The 21,165-nt window shown below is 46.7% G+C and overlaps 1 protein-coding gene across 1 annotated transcript in view; it reads right to left on the bottom strand.

Moving 5' to 3' along the window:
• The window catches only part of LOC112559711 (protocadherin-1-like), a 52,200-nt gene that overhangs the window by 12,923 nt on the left and 18,112 nt on the right, over positions 1-21,165 (bottom strand). The window contains 5 exon segments of the mRNA XM_025231056.1: positions 365-500; positions 935-1,060; positions 3,882-4,145; positions 4,333-5,924; positions 5,927-7,172. Of these exon segments, the coding sequence (XP_025086841.1) occupies positions 365-500; positions 935-1,060; positions 3,882-4,145; positions 4,333-5,924; positions 5,927-6,863 (3,055 nt within the window). The 5' untranslated portion in view covers positions 6,864-7,172.

Raw genomic sequence — 21,165 nt, 5'->3', positions numbered from 1 at the left:
ACAGGCACACCTACAGACCTACTGTATATGCTTACGATACGGTGAACTGTTTGACAAACATCCTACGATGCTTCGGCAACTGACAAACCTCTCCCCTGATCTTTTTTTCTCGCTCCGCTTTCCCACAGCGAAACGTGTAGAAGAATTCCTAGTAACATTTCAACGCAAAAATTTCATCCATTTGTGAAAGGTTACCAAGGAAATCAAACAATTTTACAAATAAATAAACTAGCACGGGGCCTTGTTTGGTCACAATAAACATATTTACCACTTTTTTTTTCTTTAACCACTCCCCCTATGATATTTCCAGTCAGATATAAATAGGAGTATTATTTTTCCTTCCTTCGTTTTCTAGAAGCCTCACCTGTTTCCATGGAAGAGCCTCTGTTGCTATGAACCTCGTCCTCGCTGCCACCCCGCCCGCTGTCGGTGCCAGTCTCCCCGGAACTCTCGCTCAGAGCATCCTCTCCTCGCCGCTCGATCTGTAGGTTCAGACGATCCTAGAGACAACAACCGGCCATGATGAGTTCAGAGGTCGTTATTTGCTAGAATTTGTTTGTAAAGTCGGTGACAAGTATGTCTGCAGCAATACTGTTATCATGAGTGTTGAACACTGCTCACGAATTCAGAGGCTATTTGTTACAAAGGTATGACACAAAACGACAAATGAAAGCTGGAAGTCAAAATAAAATATGTATAAATACTTAAAGAGAAGATCATCTAAAAACCAAAAAAATAAAATAAATAAATAAAAAGCTACATAAGAGTCGCCTGAAATTTCTTTCCGAGTGCCAGTTTGTGAAAGTGTTTTTTGTTCTCTTTTTTTGGGGCAGAATGAGTTGTACGAGTGATGATATCCTGTGACAGTGCACAGGGGAAAGAGTGTATCTTTAAAGACAAAATAAATAAATATTAATAAATAAAGCTGCCTCACGTCAGTTTCCGCAACAGGTGTGTTCTGGTACAGGTGACTGTCTGAACTCTCGTAGCAGTGGCCAGAGTTTGTAGACGACAGCGTTTTCCCGTTTACAAACACGAATCGACCCTCGCCGAGCATTTTCTGGGAAAAAAAAAGGAAAATAATAAGTCATAATTGTAAACAAAGTTATTGTCATTGCAAACAGACACAAGGGTTTGTATGAACGATGGAGACGAGGAATAAAGGGAATGAGGGGCAGGGTGAGCGAGCGAACGGCGCAGACGTTGACAAGGTAAGAGACAGGTGAGCTCTCCAGGAACCTGAGTCTTACACTCGGCGCCCACCCTGCTGATCCACCCGCTAACATACCTTTTGTTGGTGTTCAACACCGGACACCTTCGACCTCCATACATCATCTCGAGAATGAGTCCTGAGGTTTTTGTCCTTTAAAAAGCTGAAGCTGTCACAGTAAAACATGATCCAGAAACTCTAGCCCTTGGAATGTTGCTGTAGATGGCGCTGTTAAAGGTGACTCGTCCTTGTCCGGGATTTTGTGCATAGAGATACCCGGCTTGTTGAAGGTCAGGTACTAGACGGTCTACCCCACAGAAAAGAGCCCAACTGACAGGATGACTTCCCACACCCCTATCTCTCTGATGCTATGTTTGTATGTCCTTCTATCTTTTATCTAAATACTGAACACAAAGTCGTGATATTTCTCAGACTTAAAATTTTTAAAAATCTGACTTGAAACGTAAAATTTATCACTTCGGGTTTGTTTCTTTAATCTTGGTCTTTGCGCTCGAGACCTACTAATTAGGACCTGCTGATTGTCTGACTAAGAGATGGTGCTGTCGGTTTCTGTTCATGAAATAAAAGCACCTTGTATGTCTGAGCCGCAGATTGCCGTTCCTGGACTACACAACTGAGCCTGAACCTGAGCCTGCTACCAGCCATCAGTTTACTGACCGTTACCTTCAGCGAACATCGCCATCAGCACCACCTGCCAACGCCATTATCGACAATAACCTTTCACCTTTACATGGCCTGGGATGCCAAGACGGTGTCCTTAAAACTAACCATAAAGCGACCAGTCAACTTGAAAGCTTTTTCGCACCATGTGACCTTCGTTTCGTTTTTCTCGGCACAAAAACTCGGGTTTATTATCGTCACGGTGTCTGGCGCTCGACAAAAGTCGGGTGCGTACATCCCAGGCCGCTGGAGCGATCCCCCGACTTTACCTCCCCATTCGTCTACAATTTATGTCTGTCAGTCCGAGCCGTCCGGGGAACGATACCTTCTCCACGTTTGTATAGCCATGACCTTTAGCTCCATTCGAGGTCACTGAAGCGGAACAGGTGGGCTGTTGGCCCAAGCTGCTGTCACTTTTCAACCGTCTACTGCATTTTTACCTAACGGTGAGACTTGACAGAGTGCCTCCACGTAGAATACCTCGCCCTCAGTCGCATACCTTCCTTCTTTAATTAAACTGCATGTGATGACAATCGCCTTTTACCTGCATTGTAACACCTTCTGAGCTCTTCTGTCTTCAATCTCACTTTTTAAGCCGCTGCTGGCTCGGATTCAGATATTTTGCACCTAAGGTCGTATCTAATGAGAACAGGTGATATCCGAGAAAGCTGTCAGAGCTTCATTAGTGTGGTTCTAACTGAATTACGCAGTTCTCACCTGTTTTGGGGAATCGTTAGGTTTCAGCTTTCAGTCAGTATTTGCCCTGATATATTATTATTAGTTTGATAAAGTTAATAATGGTGAATTATTTAGAATAAAGTTTGCATTACACGACAATAGCCTTTCATTTCTTTACCTGTATCTACATAAATCAGTTTCTAAACGCATAGAGATTGTAAAATATAGAAAAAAAGTTGTTTGCTCTCAAATATCAGTTTCTTTGTAAGTTTATAAAGCTTTAACCTTTTATACAATCATGGATTGCTTTTGAGCATCAGCCTTCCTAAAACTCAGTCTTCTCCCATCATGGGTCCGTGGGGTCACTTGGTTGCGACTGGCTACTTGTGAAATTAGTGTTTGTCCAACCGCTTCCCGAATCTCTGAGAATGGATGCCCTCTTTTGAAGTTCGCAGGTAGATGGTGGTCTGGCATGCAAGTGGGTTCCACGTGTTAACAACACAGTCCGCGCCATCGAGCGCCCTCCGCAAACACCCTCCGTCCCAGTATTTCCGTGCCCTCGCAGATACCATCTCCAACATCGCCCGCACCGTGGCATCGCACCTTCAGCACAACTGAGGCTGCATGCTGCAGCATGCCCCGGGGCACCTTCAAACGCCAGACAGGTCCCAGGACCGAGTCCCACAACCAGGCGCCTCTTGCCGCTCATCAGTCGCCTTAACTACTCATCTGCTTGCACAGCCCTCGGGTGGTGGTGCTGCTGGTGTCTCGGGTGACGCTGTGCCAACAAAGGATGCTGCTGCAGACGCCTCCTTCCCTGGTCCTGCGACTCCTGCTGCGTGCCAGCCTAGTCATCGCAAGACATCGATGGCACCATAATACAACCGATTCCGAGCTGACTGTCGTATGGACGCATTTGAGGATTAAAAGCAAATAAGTCCACCGAGCGATTTTTCGACAAAGGAGAATGGAATGAGCGATCGAGTCTTCAAATTTCTTTCGCTTCGTCGAAGTCTTCACGCCTGACCTTTCTGGTGTTTGTGTGAATACTGCAGAGGTTAAAATACGGGAACTAAAATTGTTACCTGAAGATTAATTAATTATTATGACAATAAAAGTATTGTAAAATAAAAATGTTTAGACAGAATTTTTGTGCGGTATACTCGCTCGCAGAAACACAGAAACAGATTTTTATTTTGCGCACGTATATGTGTAGTGGGAGGCGGGGGTGGTAAATGAGGAAGGGGGTGGAAGAGAAAATAGAGAGTAGACTTCTTCAGCTCTGATCAGAGCTACCCTTTGACCAGCTTACCATATTATTATTTTCCGGCGTGGTGACGGGTTGCGAAGAGAAGACAGAGCCGAAGGAGCCACTGGTGTCGGCGTCTGCCTCCTGATCCTTCTCTAAATCGTCAGCCAAGGAAAAGCTAACTTCTTTTTTGCTTCTCTTGGCTTCTGCGGAGGAGCTGTCGGACCCTCGCGACACCTCGTGACCTGACAGAGATCCGCTGTCTTTGGCCAGTGGGAGGGACTGCGTGCTGACCCAGTGAGCAGCCTGATACATCTTATCTTTTACCTGAAAAAAAGTGGACATTTTTTTTGTAAGCTCAGAAGTGAAAAAATGTGTTTTTTTTCTTAAATCACACACAGAAAAACAAACACAAAAACAAAAAGCAAAACAAACAAAAAACAAACAAACAAAAAATAAACAAACAAACACACAAACAAAACCCACATGCACAAACACACATACACACCCCTACCTGACGTTGTTGTGTCCGTCCTGCCCTGCGGTTTTTGTCTCGCCTGAAGATAATGCAGATAGCTGCGACGATGAGCAGAACAGCGAGGACAGTGACGGAGATGATAATCACGACGATGAGGAAGTTGGGCTCGTCCAAGATGTTGGCCACCGCCGCCGCTTGCAGCCCCTCGGATGGGATGCTGATGAACAGGGTCGCGGTAGCTGTGCGAGGGCGCACGCCTCCGTCAGACACACCCACAACGATCACGTGACGCTTGGCGTCGTCCTTGTGAATCTCCCTGGCCAGGATCAAGCCGCCGGTCTCCGTCATGATCTGGAACAACCCGTCGCTGTCGCTCCTTTCCAGGAAGTAGTCGAACCTCGTGGACTCCGGGGCATCCAAATCTCTTGCTCGGATCACGATGATAGTCGTGCCGATGGTGCTGTTGTTGGGCAGGGTGATGGAGTTGTTGGCAGGTGTGGGATTGACGATCACAGGATCGTTGTCGTTCTCGTCGCGTATCGTGACGAAGACGTTGGCCACGTCGCGGTAGCTGAGCACTAGCGGGTCCTGTACCTCCACTGAAAACATGAAGGAGGAGCGAATCTCCCTATCGAACATTTGATTGGAAGTGATCAGACCGGTGTCAATGTCGACAGAGAAGTATCGACTGTTGTCTTCGTCGCGGACGATGGTGTACACCATCCGAGAATTTGGGCCACTGTCCTTGTCAATGGCAGCCACGCTGCCGACGGATGACCCCGGTTCCATGTTCTCTCTCAAGTCGAGGTTAAAGGCCGGCTGCAGAAACTGGGGAGGGTTATCGTTCTGGTCCAAAATGTTGACGATAATCGTTGCGGTAGACGTCAGGCGTGGGGAACCGGCGTCCTGAGCGACAACAACGAACTGGTACTTGTCCTGCACCTCTCGGTCGAAAGACATAAGTGTGCTGATAGTTCCGGTCAAGGGGTCAACGGAGAAGTTCGAAAAGCCCTGGATGCGATACGAAACCCTCCCGTTGTCTCCATCGTCCATATCCTCTGCTGCAACCGTGAGAACGTTGGAGCTGTCTCCAAACATTTGCTGCACGTATGTGCCCTCCGGCCTGTTCTCCGAGATGACACCTGTGAAGGCCGACTGGACGAAGACAGGTGAGTTGTCGTTGACGTCGATAACCTTGACATCAAAGGTCTTAGTTGAGATAAGCGGGTTCTTGTCTCGGTCCTGACACCTGATGGTGACCTGCCTGACAGGGATGTCTTCGTGGTCCAGCGACTGCGCCAGTATTATTTTGTACACGTTCGGTTGGCCGTCGAAGTTCTCCAACCGGAAGTTGTTGTCTCGGATCTCGCAGACCACGTTACCGCTAGCCCCGCTGTCCATGTCGGAGACAGCAAAGTGTCCCAGGAATTTGCCCGGCGGGGTGTTTTCAATGACATCGGTTCCTTCAGGGGAGAGAGTGAGCTGAATGCGCGGTGCGTTGTCATTGACATCAACGATGTTAACCACGACGAAGGCTGCAGACGACTGAGGTGGCGTTCCGCGATCCGTGGCTTCCACGAAGAACTGGAAGCGAGTCTTGGTCTCGTAGTCAATGGGTCTGGTCAAATAACCTTTCCGTCGCCTTCTCCGACTCTAAAAGTGTCTCGGATTTCTTGACTCACTCGGGAGCTCAGCTGGTACACCACCCTTCCGTTCTCATTGATGTCCCGGTCGACGGCGGACACCGTCAGTATCGGGTCCATGATGGACGCGTTTTCCATGACATCGACAGAGTAGTTGGACTGCAGGAACTTGGGCTCATTGTCGTTGGCGTCTGTGATTTCGATCCGCACGAGCACGGAGCCCGATAACCTCGGCACTCCGTTGTCCCTAGCAACGATTGTCAGGTAATAGGAGTCCGTGTCTTCTCTGTCTAACATCTTGTTCACCACGATAATGAGGTCCGGTAACCCGCTGTCGGAGTTTCTGTCCACTTGCAAAGAGAAGATCGGAGAGCTGCTTTCCAGCTCGTAGGAGATGTCCGAGTTCTCTCCCGTTTTGTCGGCATCGGTGGCGACGCTGGTGTACAGCCTGTATGGCGCCGGCATGTTCTCAGGCATGGTTAAGGTCACGACTTTCTGTGGAAACTCGGGTGGGTTGTCGTTCTTGTCCTCGATGCTGATGGTGGCACGAATGGTCTTGAAGATCTCAGAACTACCCGAGGGCACCGTCTGGCGCCAGACCGCGATGTCCAGGATGACAGTGCAGACGAGGTTGTTGCGACACAGCGATTCCCTGTCGATGACGGCTGTGGTCCGGATGACGCCACTTTGGTTGTCCACCCGGAAGTAGGCGGCGTTAAGGTTGCCTCGATCGAACAGCTGGAACCTCACGAGCTGGAATTCTTCGGGGCTCGTGCTGCTAAACAGCTTCGTGTCCACAGCTGTGTTGCCCACAAAAATGCCAGCCTCCTGCCCCTCTGTGATGTTATATCTGACCAGGTCTTGACATCGTGTCGTCGGCACCCACACCACGAACACCACCACTAGGAATGCTAGGATATTCATGGTGCTAGTGTTCCGGATCAGAAAACTAATGCCCGATCAAGAACCGGTTCAGGTGGAGAACATCAATCTTAAAGTCCACTCCCAAAAAAATAATGAAAATAAAAACAAAAGTTGTTTGAACTCCCAGTCGGTGGCTGGCTTCACAAGTGAATGGTCCTGCTGAACCTTCTGAGTGCCAGAAACTGTAGTTGCTCTTACATGGAGGCTCTACAGTAAACGTAGAAGTATTAAAATCTTGCAAATATATCAGCAGCGATCAACCTAAAGTAAACCTTCGGACAGCGAAGTCCTCTTCCTTTAGCAGCGATCCTGAAACAGAGAAGAAACTCGATGTCGGAGTTGTCTCACAACGAACTTGCTATCTACAATTCAAATCTCAGCTTCCATTTTCTCCAGTTATTTACTCTGTATAACAAGGATGTATTTCAGCTTCATTCCTTCGTAACCTTCAAAACAAATGTCTTCAATAGACTGGTGCCCCTACCCCCTTCTCACACGTGTCAGTGCTTGTGTATTTGTCAGTTTTCACATTTTCTGAAACCAGCACTCAAAGCCGCCGGACAAAGGCTGACTAATTAAACTAAACAGAGCTTTTCGGCCCTAAATACACTTGGAGCTAGAGGGAAATATTTGGAACAATCACACCAAAGCGTGTTGACGACATGAGACTGTGTTTGTAAAAGCTTCAAGTCATTTAAGCTCAGTCACATGTGCGACAGAATGTGTCTGGTGTGCCCTTCAGCCACGATGCGCCGAGTTCCAAGCAGTCTCCAATTATCCAAGTGTTTGTAAGCATTCTCCAAAGCACACCTCCAGCTATCGCTCTTTTTTTCCTATTAAGTTCCCTTTCCCATCAAGCACCGCTGTACAGGCCAGAGAAGAGGTGCATTCCGGCAAATTTTCGCCTTCGGGTCCTCGCCGAGTCTCGTTAGTCGAGACCTGTTAGCGAAGCCTCGTCTGGAAGCGACGGTCGATGGGATTGTTACAGAATGGAATTTGGGCTTGGAGGTACGCAACGGGTGGGTGGGGAACAGGGAAAGTACGGTACCAATATACAACAATGGATGATGGAGGGAGAGAGTTGACTTTGTAAGCATCATTAATTTTTTTTCAAAATTTCAGGTTTTAGATACCGAATAATAATTTTTACTGTTGTATACAAGAAATTCTACGACAGTGATTCTAAGATGATAGTGATGTGCTCTGATCTGTTCAACTGTATAATCAGCATCTACAGACACCCCAACCCCTCAACACACAATTTCGCGGATTGCCACTAGGGGTTGCAGTAATGAAGCAAAGGTAACTTTAGGTTTGTCCAGGAAGCGTTGCTGAGTAATGTAATGGGAGACAGAGACCCTACAGCTAGGTCGGCTGCTAGTCTAAGGGTCCTCTTCTCGAGACATTATAACTACAGAGGGCCTGCTAGAGCTGTAGGTACAGAGGTAAAGTAAACCCTCGGGTACTCATATTCATCTGCTTCGTAACTTCGACCCTGGTGGATCACGTGATCACGATGATGGCGACGGTCTCTAAAATAATGACAGCTTAGCATGGATTCCTAACTCCATGATCCACGAACTGTAAAGGGGTGGCTAAGTCACGTGTCATCGTCGTCAGAGGTTTAAAAAAAAAAAGTCGTTCACATCGTTCATCTGACCGCAAGTGCTTATTCCTTATATTCTTCCTTTCTCACTTCATTCTTTCCTTCCCGTCCTTGTCTTTTTTGTTCCGCATCCGGGTCCTGTTTGTCTTCTGTAGAAGACTGTACATTCAAACAGTTGCTGGCTTTTGTTAGTCGACATGTTAACTCGACCAGCCATCCACAGCACCAAGCCCTCTATTATCTCCCCTTCGCACAGATGCTGATAGCAAAATGTTCCCGCGGACCTGAACAATTGGGACCATTAACTGCATTCAGTCCTCCATGCTAAACATAATGTGTGACCACTGAAACCGCGGCTGGTCCCTCGTGTCAAATAAAATGTATGGAAATGGAAGCTGCATCGAGCCAGCCACATGAAACGAGAAAGTATGAAGATTCAAATAAGCCCTCGACAGATCGCGTATCCTTGTGAATCGCCAAGAGCCATGCTGAATAATAGAAAATGGTTCTGGAAGCTGATGAAATCTAGGAGCTGTGAAAAAGAACGACCTGCATGCTTTTAAAATGTTTTTTTCTTGGGTCTTTATGGACAGTGTGTGCTTGTGTACTGAATATACTGAGGAATCGGTCCTGCTTTGACTGTAATTAGAAATAACCAACTAAGGACTGAGAAAAGTTTGGGTGAGGGAATTGTTGACGGGTGGATGCGATTGGTTGTGGGGGTGAGGATGAGCGGGAGGGGCTGTGTGAGCTGTGATGCATGCAAGTCAGGGTAGGAACAGGATGCGACTATTGACTACTTTGCCCTCACAGCAGGCTCAAGACCACTTCAATGCAACCATCCATGATGTTGATTGAACATAGGTATACGATTTTGTCCCGCACTTGCACGCTTAGTTGACAGTGCATGGTCGTTTGCGCATGCGCGAACACACCCACACACACACACTCTAGTCTGCACTGCAACAGATGGCGGCTGTCCGTGCAACCGCGAGTGACAATAGCATGGTGTTTACAACCTTTGAAGTTTGGTGCGGCGGCAGTTAATATCCATTACCATCCAATTAACACGCAGTTTGTTGTCCGGTTGATGCTGAGCGGAGCTGACGACAGGGGCTGTGACCCCGAGGTACAGGGGCAGTGGGAGGGACGGGTGAGCATGTGAGAGGTAAGGGGCTTCAACGAGGTGACGGTCGGTCAGACATCGTCTCAACTGACGACTGTACTAAGGTGCGACACGGGCGTTGACATGACTGACCCTGACCTACTCGCAAGAGGCCATAGGTTTGACTGGCAAGGATTGGAGGACGAGAGGAACAGGTGTGCAGGCGGTTGAAGCCTTGTACGGTGACCTACGATGGGTGACAAAGAGAGGGGAGGACTGATCGAGCGAACGATTGATGGAGTGTTTCCAGGTTTCGGAAATAACAGTCCACAAGGTTACCCACTGGATGTCAACATTCACTTTACAGATCTCAATTGGGTGGTATGGGGTGGGTGGGTAGGTCGCTCTCTGTGACGCAGTAGGTGTTGCTGACGCCCTCATCCAGTTGTGATGTCTTGCTCTTGGTGTCAGGGAGGCCTGCCAAGTCCTCGGTGGGGATGTTGCATTGGTTGCCAGATTCCTTATGTTGCCCTATTCCTGTATTCTAGACAGGTTTTTTTTTTTTTTTGTTGTACTAAAGTTATTTCTACTGTCATCTCTAAAGTTTGCAGAGTTTTTATGTGGGGACGGGGTTTTGAAATATACTCATATTAAGTTGTCCTACTAATGTTTAGTTTCAGTTTTGGTTTTCAATGAGGACGGTAATCCCTCATTTACTATGGTTTAATTTTGTTCAAAGATATTTTAAATTGAATATATGGCTTTTCTCAATTAGCAGTCTTATTACTTCATTTCTAGCGAGGTTCATGTTTTTTTTTTTGTTTTTTTTTGTTTGTTTTTTTTTTTGATTACAAACCAGTGGTGTGAAGAGTTACTTGAAATTACAGAGTAACGGTCCACGTCGGTCCTTCTCTCCTCCAAGGACCCACAAGAAGAGTAGGGAAGAGAGAAGAAGACAAGCTACAAAGGTGGGGTAGGGAAACGAAAGGCCGATGAAAAATCCTGCGAAAAGAGAAAATGCCGCAGTAAGAGGGTCTCTCATCAATTATTCAGCGCACGCACACTACACGCTCTCCCAGACACGGGTCCAGTGTGTTAGTCGCTCTGTTGCCTTCACCGAGACATACACATATCGATGTTATAAACTTCACATAGATCGATGTTATAAACTGTCGCAAGTTTTAACCAAAAAAAAAAAATTCTGAAAAATATTATTATCTGCTTTTCCGATGGTAAATGTCGAAAGACGTAAACTATTGCGCAGAAGGAGGTCAACAACATAGGCTTGAGGTACAGTGCATGGATAGTTCACGTATGGGTACCGCTGGGTGGTTCCGTCTCGTTTCTGTGCATAATCATGTTTGTAGGAGAGAGGAAGACAGATATTCAAACTGATTTGTGAAGCAGCATCTTGTATGGCGCTTTACATAGTCATCAGAAAAAATATTGCTGCCGCTAGTCTGTCAAAGGTCATTCACACCAGACTAAATGCACATGCAACCACTGCTCCTCCCTCTTCCACTCAGAAAAAAATCTGGCGTCAGAAGTTCTGACAGTTATTCATAAATAAAATGAGCAGATTTTTTTTTTTACTGCTAGTCTGCCTGTTTTTCCTCCCTGGGGGGACCGATGGCTGCCTCATCCCCACAACTAATTGCTGCCAGGGGACACTTATTAGTGAGCAACACGCCACAAGGGAGATAACTCGTGTGCTGCGGAGTAATCTCTTTGTCGTCAGAGATTTTTTTTTTTTTTAAACGTTTCAGTACACGAGAGTTCTTGCGCCACTCACGTCCGGCGTCGCGCTTGTTCTTCCGGCGATGACGCTGATAGCGACACGGCGCGTGCGCGAATGACGTCATTTATTGCCAAAGACTCGCGCACCTACCGCTAGAGCGGGGGGTCAAAGGTCAAAGCCAGTTACCCGATGGTGTGCGACTGGTGATGAAGATCCAGTGGCTGATGATGGCGATGATAGCGCGAGGAGAAAAGTCGCAAAAAAAAACGTGCGGGAGAAACCGTTTCCCTGTAGCCTCCTGCCGGCTGTGCTTCTTGTCTTCACATCTGATAACTCCGGCAGACGGAAGCCATCGAAAAAACGTTATCATCAGCAGGTTGCTTTTGGAGCGAATACATTGACGAATATACGGCTTCTCGGCGGTCTTAAATACGATTTTTCACATCTACTGGAGTATGTAGGCATCCTCACCGTAAATCTCACTTCACCCTCACAGTGCGATGTAGAACAGTGGACTTGATTATTACACTGGGATGCGAAAATTATACAAAAAAAGTAGGAGTAGGATCTGGTCGTTCACCTCAGGCGCTTTCATGTCAGACATGAGGTCTGAAGACAGACATATGGTCGCTTCCAACCACACCTCAACAAACTTTTAATTAGCAGTCTTGTCGCGTAGACCTAAGTTGGTGCCTGCAGCAGCCATGTGGGTCTCCTGACTGTCACAGATTACATTGTCTAGACAATATCTATATCACTTTTGTTTTCTTCGGCCGAGGACTTTCCGCGCCGTAAAGAGTCACCGGCATTGGTGTCTCTGGTCAGAGTCACTTGGTGCTTCTTTCTGACTCAATTTCGCATCGTTTTAACTGAATTCCACGCTTTACATATTGGCAAACAGACTTACAGAGACTGGCTGTGGTGACTAACTGCATTAGTAAACAAAGCAGTACAAAGAAAAAATAAGTACTGGTATACTTGCCTTCAACTCGCATTCCGATAAGCTCGTTGGTTTTATTTACTCCGTCAGATGTCTCTTGAGATGTCTTCCGGTACCTAAATTAGAGCTTGAAAAAGCTTTCCGTGGGACTCACCGAATTTCTAATTCATGCGAGTCCGGAAGACTTCTGAGTATAATGATCATCTTCCCCCCACACACGAAAAACTCTCCTCCTCCACAAAAAAGACAACAGCCGCTGATGATGTCATTGGAGTCTGACACACTACCACCAATGATTAAACTTACTGCAAAAAATAATTTTTCTCAACGGCTGCATTGTCGATTGTACATGTACACCTTCCAGTTTTCTATCACACAAGGTGTTATAGATGAAATGTAGCTGTAACTGGAGCTCGTACGTACGGAATACGGTTTTGACCCGAAATGTAAGATCGGTGAATTGTAATTTTCGATATGCAACAGTCCAAGTGATTATTTCTTCGCCGTGTGCAGTCTCTACTCCTGACATATTGTGATGGCCTGCATATACGTGGCTCTCACTCCACTACGTCGCCCTTCAGGGTTTTAGTAGGTTAGGAGGAACACATTTTGAAAGCACGAAGCGACGACAGCAGAAGCCAGACGAGTGTTGCGCTTACTTTGTGTTTTTACTAGGTCACGTGACAGGCGGAACGCCAACACAAGCTCTAGCGCATCGCAGGCCATGCCGCGTCAAAGCTCGTCTACTTGTGCTGCGTCATGAACCTCCCCCATCCCCTGCCCCACCTCCCAGATACAGACATTTCCTCCTCCTATCCACCTCCAGTCTCTCCCCTTCCATTTTTTAATTTTTCTTACGTAAGAAGTACACGGTACACTCAGTGGCAGAAGTTTGCAAATGTTCGGTGACCCCTTGATGTCACTTTATCTGTTCGGTGACCCCTTGCCAGTTCAGTAACTTTATATACTTTTCCCGGCTTCTAAACTACTTCGTTGGCACCTGTGCAATATGGTCTCACCTGGTGCTCACAGGACGAGTTATTATTTTGTAAGTTCACTTTCTCATAAAACATGCTCAGTCAGCCATCTTAATTTTTTTTTTAAATCTTCTTTGCGATATCCACATGTATGCGGTTTAAAAACATAAGAGTAGTTTTACAGGAAATGTTTGCGTGCATGGCATGCACACATAGAATCACGCGTATATATCCTAAAGTATGAAGCTAAAAAAAATATTTTTGAAGCATCTTTGTTCCAGACAGTACAAGCACGCACCATGAGGTCATATCAGTTCACCTCAACCTGCGTCAACCCTTTCACAGAGAGAATGTTATTTGCCTTGTATGTTACCCACACGATCGACTTCATGTCAGATAAAGTGCGGGAAACGGGTTTTTAAGAAATATAATCATTAAAATGTTTTATTCCTGTCAGTGCAGACGGCTTCTATCAAACCTGCAACCGCAGCACGTAAGCCCCCCGCGCGCTCACATACATGGAAAAAAGTCAGGTGCAAGCTGTGGATCTGAACAACGCACAGACTGTTGTCATCTGAACATGAAAACATCAACAACATCTTTAAAGGCTGGATCTCCAAAGGGAAAGGTTAGGGGAAGGGGTTAGGAAGTAAGATTTCACCCAAAAGCCTTACCCCAGAGGTTGAGCTGCTTCACGTCCACGTCTCTGAAGAGGATGTCGTGAGGAGAAACCAGGCCACACGAGGGCTGAACGAGCCTTCTTGCTGGAGAGCTGACAGGGCCGCTACCCCACAGGTTACTCCGACATCACACTCCCACAACAGTCAGAGTGCAGGAGCAGAAGCTCTAAGATACAGAGGCTGGGTGCACACTCTGGATGCTAACGCCTAGCGAGGGCGACTGTCACCGAGAATGACGCAAGCTAGCAACCACTGGGACTGAGGTCGTGCCGTGTGCACCTGCAGTCTGCGCACAGAAGACCTTCTCTGGTGATCTGGTTACCAGGAATGTCTTACAGTTACATGAGTGGAATGTTAACTGCCGGCGCGTTGTGACGTCAATCTCCTTGCACTGTCCACCACCTCTCGTGCGCAGGTAACTGTGTATGGCTGCAAGACTTTTACCAACCAGCCTGCCAATTATTTTAATTACAAAACACATTTTTTAAAAACTGGCTTGTCGTCGAAAACAAATTAACAGGTGTCGGCACCTTTCGATGTCAGAACCCAAGGGGAGTAACTATGAAGCGCAAATATTTGTTTTTAGTGCAGCTGTGTTTTTAACAACAAAATGTTTGTCTGTCGATTATGCAAACAAAATAGAACGCTGCACAGTCATGTATGTATGAACGCATATAAAACTGAAAAAATAAGGGGCATATAAACGTTCTTTGGAAGTAAAAAGTATCGCAAAACAAATACGCTTTTAAAAATAATATATTTAGTTATTTTTATACTGATCCGTCAATTATGGAGCTTTTTCGTATGAATAAATCTTTCTAATTACCCAGCCTCTGAAGCTTTGGGTTCACTTGCATGTCGGCATCGAGCCCACCGTCGGCTTTTAATTAATCAAAAAACACGCAGCCGTTGTCTTATTGCGCATCTGGTGGATTCACGACGCAAGTAATTCCGCGGCATAAATCGTGTCAAAACACTCCTTCTACCCGAACTTGCCAAGATTTTCAAGAAATTTTCCCGACTGTACAAAAAGGCCTCGTGGGCATTAACCACATTGGAAAAGACCCGCAAAACATGTTAGTGGCTCCTGAGACTCTCGGTTGCATCAGTATTACTCGACAAAGCTCCAGACCTATCGGTAATTAGCGGAGTTAGAAAACTTCCCTGTGGACGTAAGTGGCTTCAGACTGAAATTCCTAAGTATATAGGACATCGCAAAAAGTGCCTCTTGTGCAACGATGGAAGTACACAAGGTTGTTTGTCTCGCTTGCTTAATATTTCTAAGCCAGTCGCAGGGATGGACGGGGGCTCACTAGCTGGGCGTTATGGCGGACGTAGACAAGAATGGCGATGGGATTTTCTCTTGCTGAGGACGCGAAATAATGGGCTTAACGGGCAACACAACGGTCGACGACATTGCAGGCAAGCTTGGTGGTTATCTTCCTGGAGGTGCCATCAGACTAGGCTCAACATTCCTTGTCGGCATAAAACCTGGCGGTAGTCCGCTGGCCGACTGGAGGACAAAGTTTGATGCAAGCCCTCCAGGCTGTGGATGACTGGGTGGCATCGACGATTTCGCACGGCGAGCCCTGCGCCGCCCTAGGGAGATCGTTACGCTCCCTCCCGACGTGGTCCCCTTCTTTAGGATTATCCATCCACCGTTCATTTGCTAATGGCCTTCAGGGTTCTCGCCGGTGTCACCCACTTCACGCGCTACCGTATGCACAGGAGACGCGGAATGTACGGGAGGTGATTAAAATGTTCGCACGCATGCGCGAACCATAATTTGCTAATTCACCCTCACGCTTCCACGCGTTCAGACACACCTTTACCGAGAGAAAGAGAAAGTAAGAGATAGTGTGTAGGGGAGGGAGAGAGAGAGACAGCGACCACCGATAACTTTCAAGAGATTCTACTTCATAACTCAATTACAAGATGTCAGGAAAGATGGAACAGTTTTTTCCCCACCCGCCTATTTCTCCTCTCAAGCTAAACTGACCCTTAGACGACCTCACCTCTCTAGCTACCTCAAGACAAGTATCAAAATACTCTTCATTTGTGCGTGTGTTTGTGTGTGAAGTATGCTATTGGAAATGGAAATAACGCAGAACTTAGTATACTGAACATCGGTCATTTACAAAGCTCTATAAAAGCTAACTAACTGATGCAAAAACAAACAAAAAAACCTTTCATTAGACAAAATGATCCTTTTTATGTCTCGCCAGCGACCTGGCTTTAAACCTTTTGTTGTCAAGAAAAAAAAAATCCAATGGTGTCACATGCAACTCATGTAAAAAATAAGATGTATCACAGCTGCATCATACTTCTTAACGTCTGAGACAAAGTGTTGCCGGCAGCACGAGCTGCTCCGACTGAACGACGTAGAGCACGCGCTGCTTCCACGTGCCCCACGTAGCAGACGTCGTCGGCCCTAGATACGATCTCAAGTCAAGTACCTCAATCAACCGTCTCTTGTGGACGCTCAACTTCTGACGCAGGTCTTCAAAGCCACGAGACGAAGTTTTTTTTTTTTTTAATGGGCGTTCTCAAACCGAGCCGCTTTATCATGAAAGTTTGAGCTGACGAAAAGCGAAGTTGGGAAAGTGCCGTTAGAACCACCCAGCCTTCAAAATTATTTCATGGGGGTTTCAGTGGCCCTAGTATGCTTACGACCGGGGATCAAACGTCCTGCAAACTGCTGTTTCAATGAATTGGTAATCAAGGACGGACTCCAGACCGTTGGACGATGCAGCGTGTGATCTTGCCAGAAACCCTGCGTGAACCACACGCCGACCATGCTAAGATACGAACTTGGGGTTAATCGAGAAAGGAGTATCAGCGATGTTTTTCCCTTCAAACCTTTTTTGCCAGACATTTTCAGCCGTGAAGCAGCTGTCTCAGCAGCTACAAAGCATAAAGGCAGGGCAATCTACACATTTTTTTTCAAACTGTAAACCTGAGAGTGGCAGAAGTGGAATGTCTCTTCTCTCACGTCTTCACATTAGGAACTATTAACTGCTACATACATTCACACCTTACCTTTCCACAGACTCCGTGTTGAGAAGACTGCTTACATTCCATCCCCGGGAGAAAAAAGTTCACATGTGACGAATAGAAAAAAAAAATCATGCACTCGATCATCTCGGCTCGTAGTCTGTACATCTCACGCTCGTGCCTGTGTGACCTCCACACAGATTCTTGTCAAGATATAAGCTTGCCTAGAAACCACATGCTCAGCTGTGTCATCCCGCTATTGCTAGACATTGTGTTAAAAGAATTCCTCAACTGCCAAGTCTCCTGCAATAAATGTAACTGCATGCACGAATTCGAGATGAATAATAAGCAGCGAAGAAGCTGAACAAAACCCTGTATATATAAAAAATTAAGGTCGAGGAGCTGGCTGAAAGAGGAGCTTGGCTGTGCTGTCGCTAGTTAATATAACCGTACACATCCGCTTGTGTGTCAAAACAGGTGCAAGGCGGAGTATAGGGTACGAACAGGACACCGCAAGGGGCTAAATTACCTGTGTACTTAACACGCGAACACTCCATCTCCTCCCGCGTCTCCCCTCCAACCGCCACACATACACTCTCCCTACCTGGCTATGCCTCTGGAAAAGTGTCCTTAAAATAGCCTAGCGGGCAAAAACTTATAGTAAATTATCCTAGAATTGTAACTTCCTCCTATGTATAAATGATAAATTATTAACGCAAAAGAGAAAGAAAGAAAAAATGGTGAAGGTTACTTGTGCTAAAGCGAAGAACAAGAGGTGAACCTACTTGTCACTGTTGGTCTGTCCTGGTATCCTGTCACACATGTGAAACGTGAGTTCAGAGGTGGGTAGTTATTTTCAAGATGTTTTTGACTACCTCTCCTTTTCGCCTGATCGCCCCCTTCCTCTTTGTTTATTCTGAGAAAGCCGCTGAGTGTGTCATCACGGGTAGACAAAGTTTCTTGAGATGGTGTGTCTAACTAGCTGGCTAGAGACATGATTGTAGCTTATGGCAAAAACAGTTCTGAAGGTTATAGGATCATGCGCAAAAGAACATTGTTGACCCTCGTCCACCTTGCATCTGTCTTTAAAAAAAATAATAAAAAAAGACTTGCAGGGCTGGAAGGAGTGGAAGGTCGCCTGGTCCCTCGCCTTCCCTGCTCGTGACGATGGTCTGCTAAGACAATGAGAACAATCCAGAAATGAGAGGTCAAACAGGCGACCTGGTTCTGTTGCGAATGGTTTACATGACCCAGGCGTGAGCGGATGCTTGGTCTCCCATACAGTTAATATATCAGCTTCAGAGACAGGCGAACCACCCACAAAGCATGGCGCTGGCAAACGCAGCTCAGTCTTTTTCGAGAATCCTGTGTAAGCAGTAAACCACACTTCGCTTCATCCTCACAGCCTGTCCCGTATCTAAGATGATCACATTTCCGTTGCAGGCAGATGGACGAAGGTCGAGTTATAAGGCTGTGGTCCTACAATCTGAGCCCCTGAGACAAGGAGGTAGTGACGCCGGCGACGATAAAAGGCGAGACATTCTCCAATAGGCGCACCCGCTGGAGATGATAAGAGATTGAATAACAGTTTATGGCACGGCTGGGCAACGAGTCATCCTACCAGCAGGTGACGATCATGTCGAAGTGAAAGCTGATAATGTGTGTGTGTGAGAGAGAGAATATTCGGGAAATTGTTGTTGGGAATAGATAAGGAATGATCAATTTGCTTTTTAATGCCGGACTCTCACTGCGCAACAAAGTCTAGAACAAAGTTGAATGAAGCAATGAAGCAGGTTGTTAGCAACTAATCGATGTGTTCTTTCTGTTGTTCATCGGATTCTTCCCCCGACACATCGCAACTCTCATCCATCAACTAGCGGCTAATCACCCGGAAGCACTTCGTCACTCCGCCCAATCCACGCAAACCAGCAACAACTTCTCCAAAGTTCAAGAAAGCTGCAGACACTGTGTCGGTCTACAAGACAAACACAGGGGGCGTGACGACGACAGCAGCACCACCACGACTACCACCACCACCACCAGCTGTGACGTTGGCCAGTCCTGCCAGGTGGCTGCGCCGCGGTGACGTGTGAGAAGCTCGCACGTCACGCGACGGGCGACGGGGCCGGTCAGCCGCTGTCCTGACCTCTGACATCCGACATGTTTTTACAGTGGTCTAGACTTCCTAATCGGAAGGCTGAAATAAAAAAAAAACCTACAAAGCGATGGGCAAGGTTCGTTGGTCAAGATGAACGACTGTCGTCAGTCTGTGCAACATCAAAGCCGATTTGTCGATGCAGCCTCGAGCTTCTGAGCTCCAGGGCCAGCAGACCCTTTGGCCATGAGGTGCGTTTCGAATTCGAGAAGGATGGGCAATGCTTGTCACTCTATCCGAGTGCGTGTAAGGAATTATGGGAGGGACAGGGTATTGAGGGGGGGGGGGGAATTGGTGTTTTACGCCGTGTCAGCAACTAAGGCTATATTACGGCAAGGCAGCCAGCCCTGTAAACAGATGCCACGTGCAGAGAAAGATCAGCGTGCCCGAGACGAGAAATGAACTCAGGGCAGCCAACCTTCACTGTATTGGTGACAGGCGCTAACAGCGCTAACCGTTGCGCCACCGGACCGCTTACGACAGGGTATTGACGTAAGGGTGTGACTACGAATCTTGACTGTAGAGGGTTAAATTCCCACGCACGAAAACTTTTTAAGATGGGTATGGCTCCTTCAGCATTAAAACGTTTTCTGTCTCTCACCCTTCCTTCCTCTTCCCGCCCCGCGGCGAGTATACGTATGCGTATGCGAGCGCATTTATGCATGAGCGTGGTTGTGAGAAAGTAAATGTCGGACTCCTACACTCAGTCACTGAGGGCTCCTGTCGTGTCTCGCGATGTGCAAAACATCAGTCTCGAGTCAAATGACCGAATATGTAACTGGAGGCAGAGCACCTGCTGCTCAAAGGAGACAAATGGCGTTCGACACGACAGCGCGCAGACCTGATATAAATTAAGCATGGGTCTTCTCCTTCCCCGTCCGTCCCGCTTTTTGTCAACCGTCGGCGAACTCTTCTCAGGGTGAGAAAGTCCTTTGTGAACATCAGACCGAGAGAAAGCTTGCATTTCACTCTCTAGTGATGCGGGACAAAGTCGCCTGTCACCTTTAACCTCTGTGTGTAAAACTATACATCCATTTTTACGGTTCATTGCTACTGTACTGGGGTGACGATACGGTCGTGAGAAAAATTGAACATATTTGATGGTTTGATGTAACACGAAAAACTGTGTCTGGTTCTTGAAGAAATAGATAAATGTTGAAGCAAAAATGGTGAGCCTAGATAATGTTGTGCGAGTTCCACACTGGAGGTAGCGACAGTATCGACTGTCAGACAGCTTATGACTTATGTGTACTTAGTTTTCCTCAGTGACTCACGGAAACTTGCTTTACTTTCCTCCAGTATTTTAACTGTAAAAGAAGCTAATACATACTTGCTTCACCTTGCTCCAGCTTGTTTACCAACAACATGTCGCCAAGTAAGGAGGGAGGTTGACAGGTGCGATACGTAGTTGACAATATGATTAAGAGGAAGCATGTGTCGCTAGCCGTTGATCAAAACACAGTATATAATCGGAAGAAACTATAATCAAACGAATCAATCAAAATCTTTTGAATAAAACAAACAAATTTTCACCTGGCACGTCTACTGTGCAAAATATATTAGGAGATGTTCGCTCAGTAAGTCACACAGGTATATATGTACAGGGAAGAACTGTCGTCAGAAACCTCTTTAAGTCGATGCAGTCCAAAACACAAAAAAGAGGATGAAAGGGTAGTTACTGTCTGGGAAAAGGTAAACACCAAGAAGAAGGCGGCAGCGATCAAAGACGACGAAGACTTGAAAGTGTAGATACCGGAAACATTCCAGTCTTGGTACCGGAACTCAGTCCCCGACATACGATGTGTTGTGTGCATGCAATCAAGTTTGTTTTCGCGGCCTCTCACTCAGCCGGGTCACATCTATCCGCCATCAATGTATAATCAAACCGACGTTTACTTTAGTCACACAGATTTTCACCACTACCCCGCTCTTCCACCCTCTCTTGCAGACAGAAAGGGCAGAAAGGTGGAACTGGAAGATTATTTTTATTCCCGGAGAAAATTGGCTTGATAGACGGCAACAGTTTATGCACCGCGTGTCTTTGAACACAGGACATCCCTCCCTTCAGCACCCTTCCTTCTCCCTTTCTTGTTCTTTCATTTACCTC

This window comes from Pomacea canaliculata, linkage group LG3 (genome assembly GCF_003073045.1).
Source record: "Pomacea canaliculata isolate SZHN2017 linkage group LG3, ASM307304v1, whole genome shotgun sequence".
NCBI lineage: Eukaryota > Metazoa > Mollusca > Gastropoda > Architaenioglossa > Ampullariidae > Pomacea > Pomacea canaliculata.
This window is presented reverse-complemented; position numbering and strand designations above follow the sequence as displayed.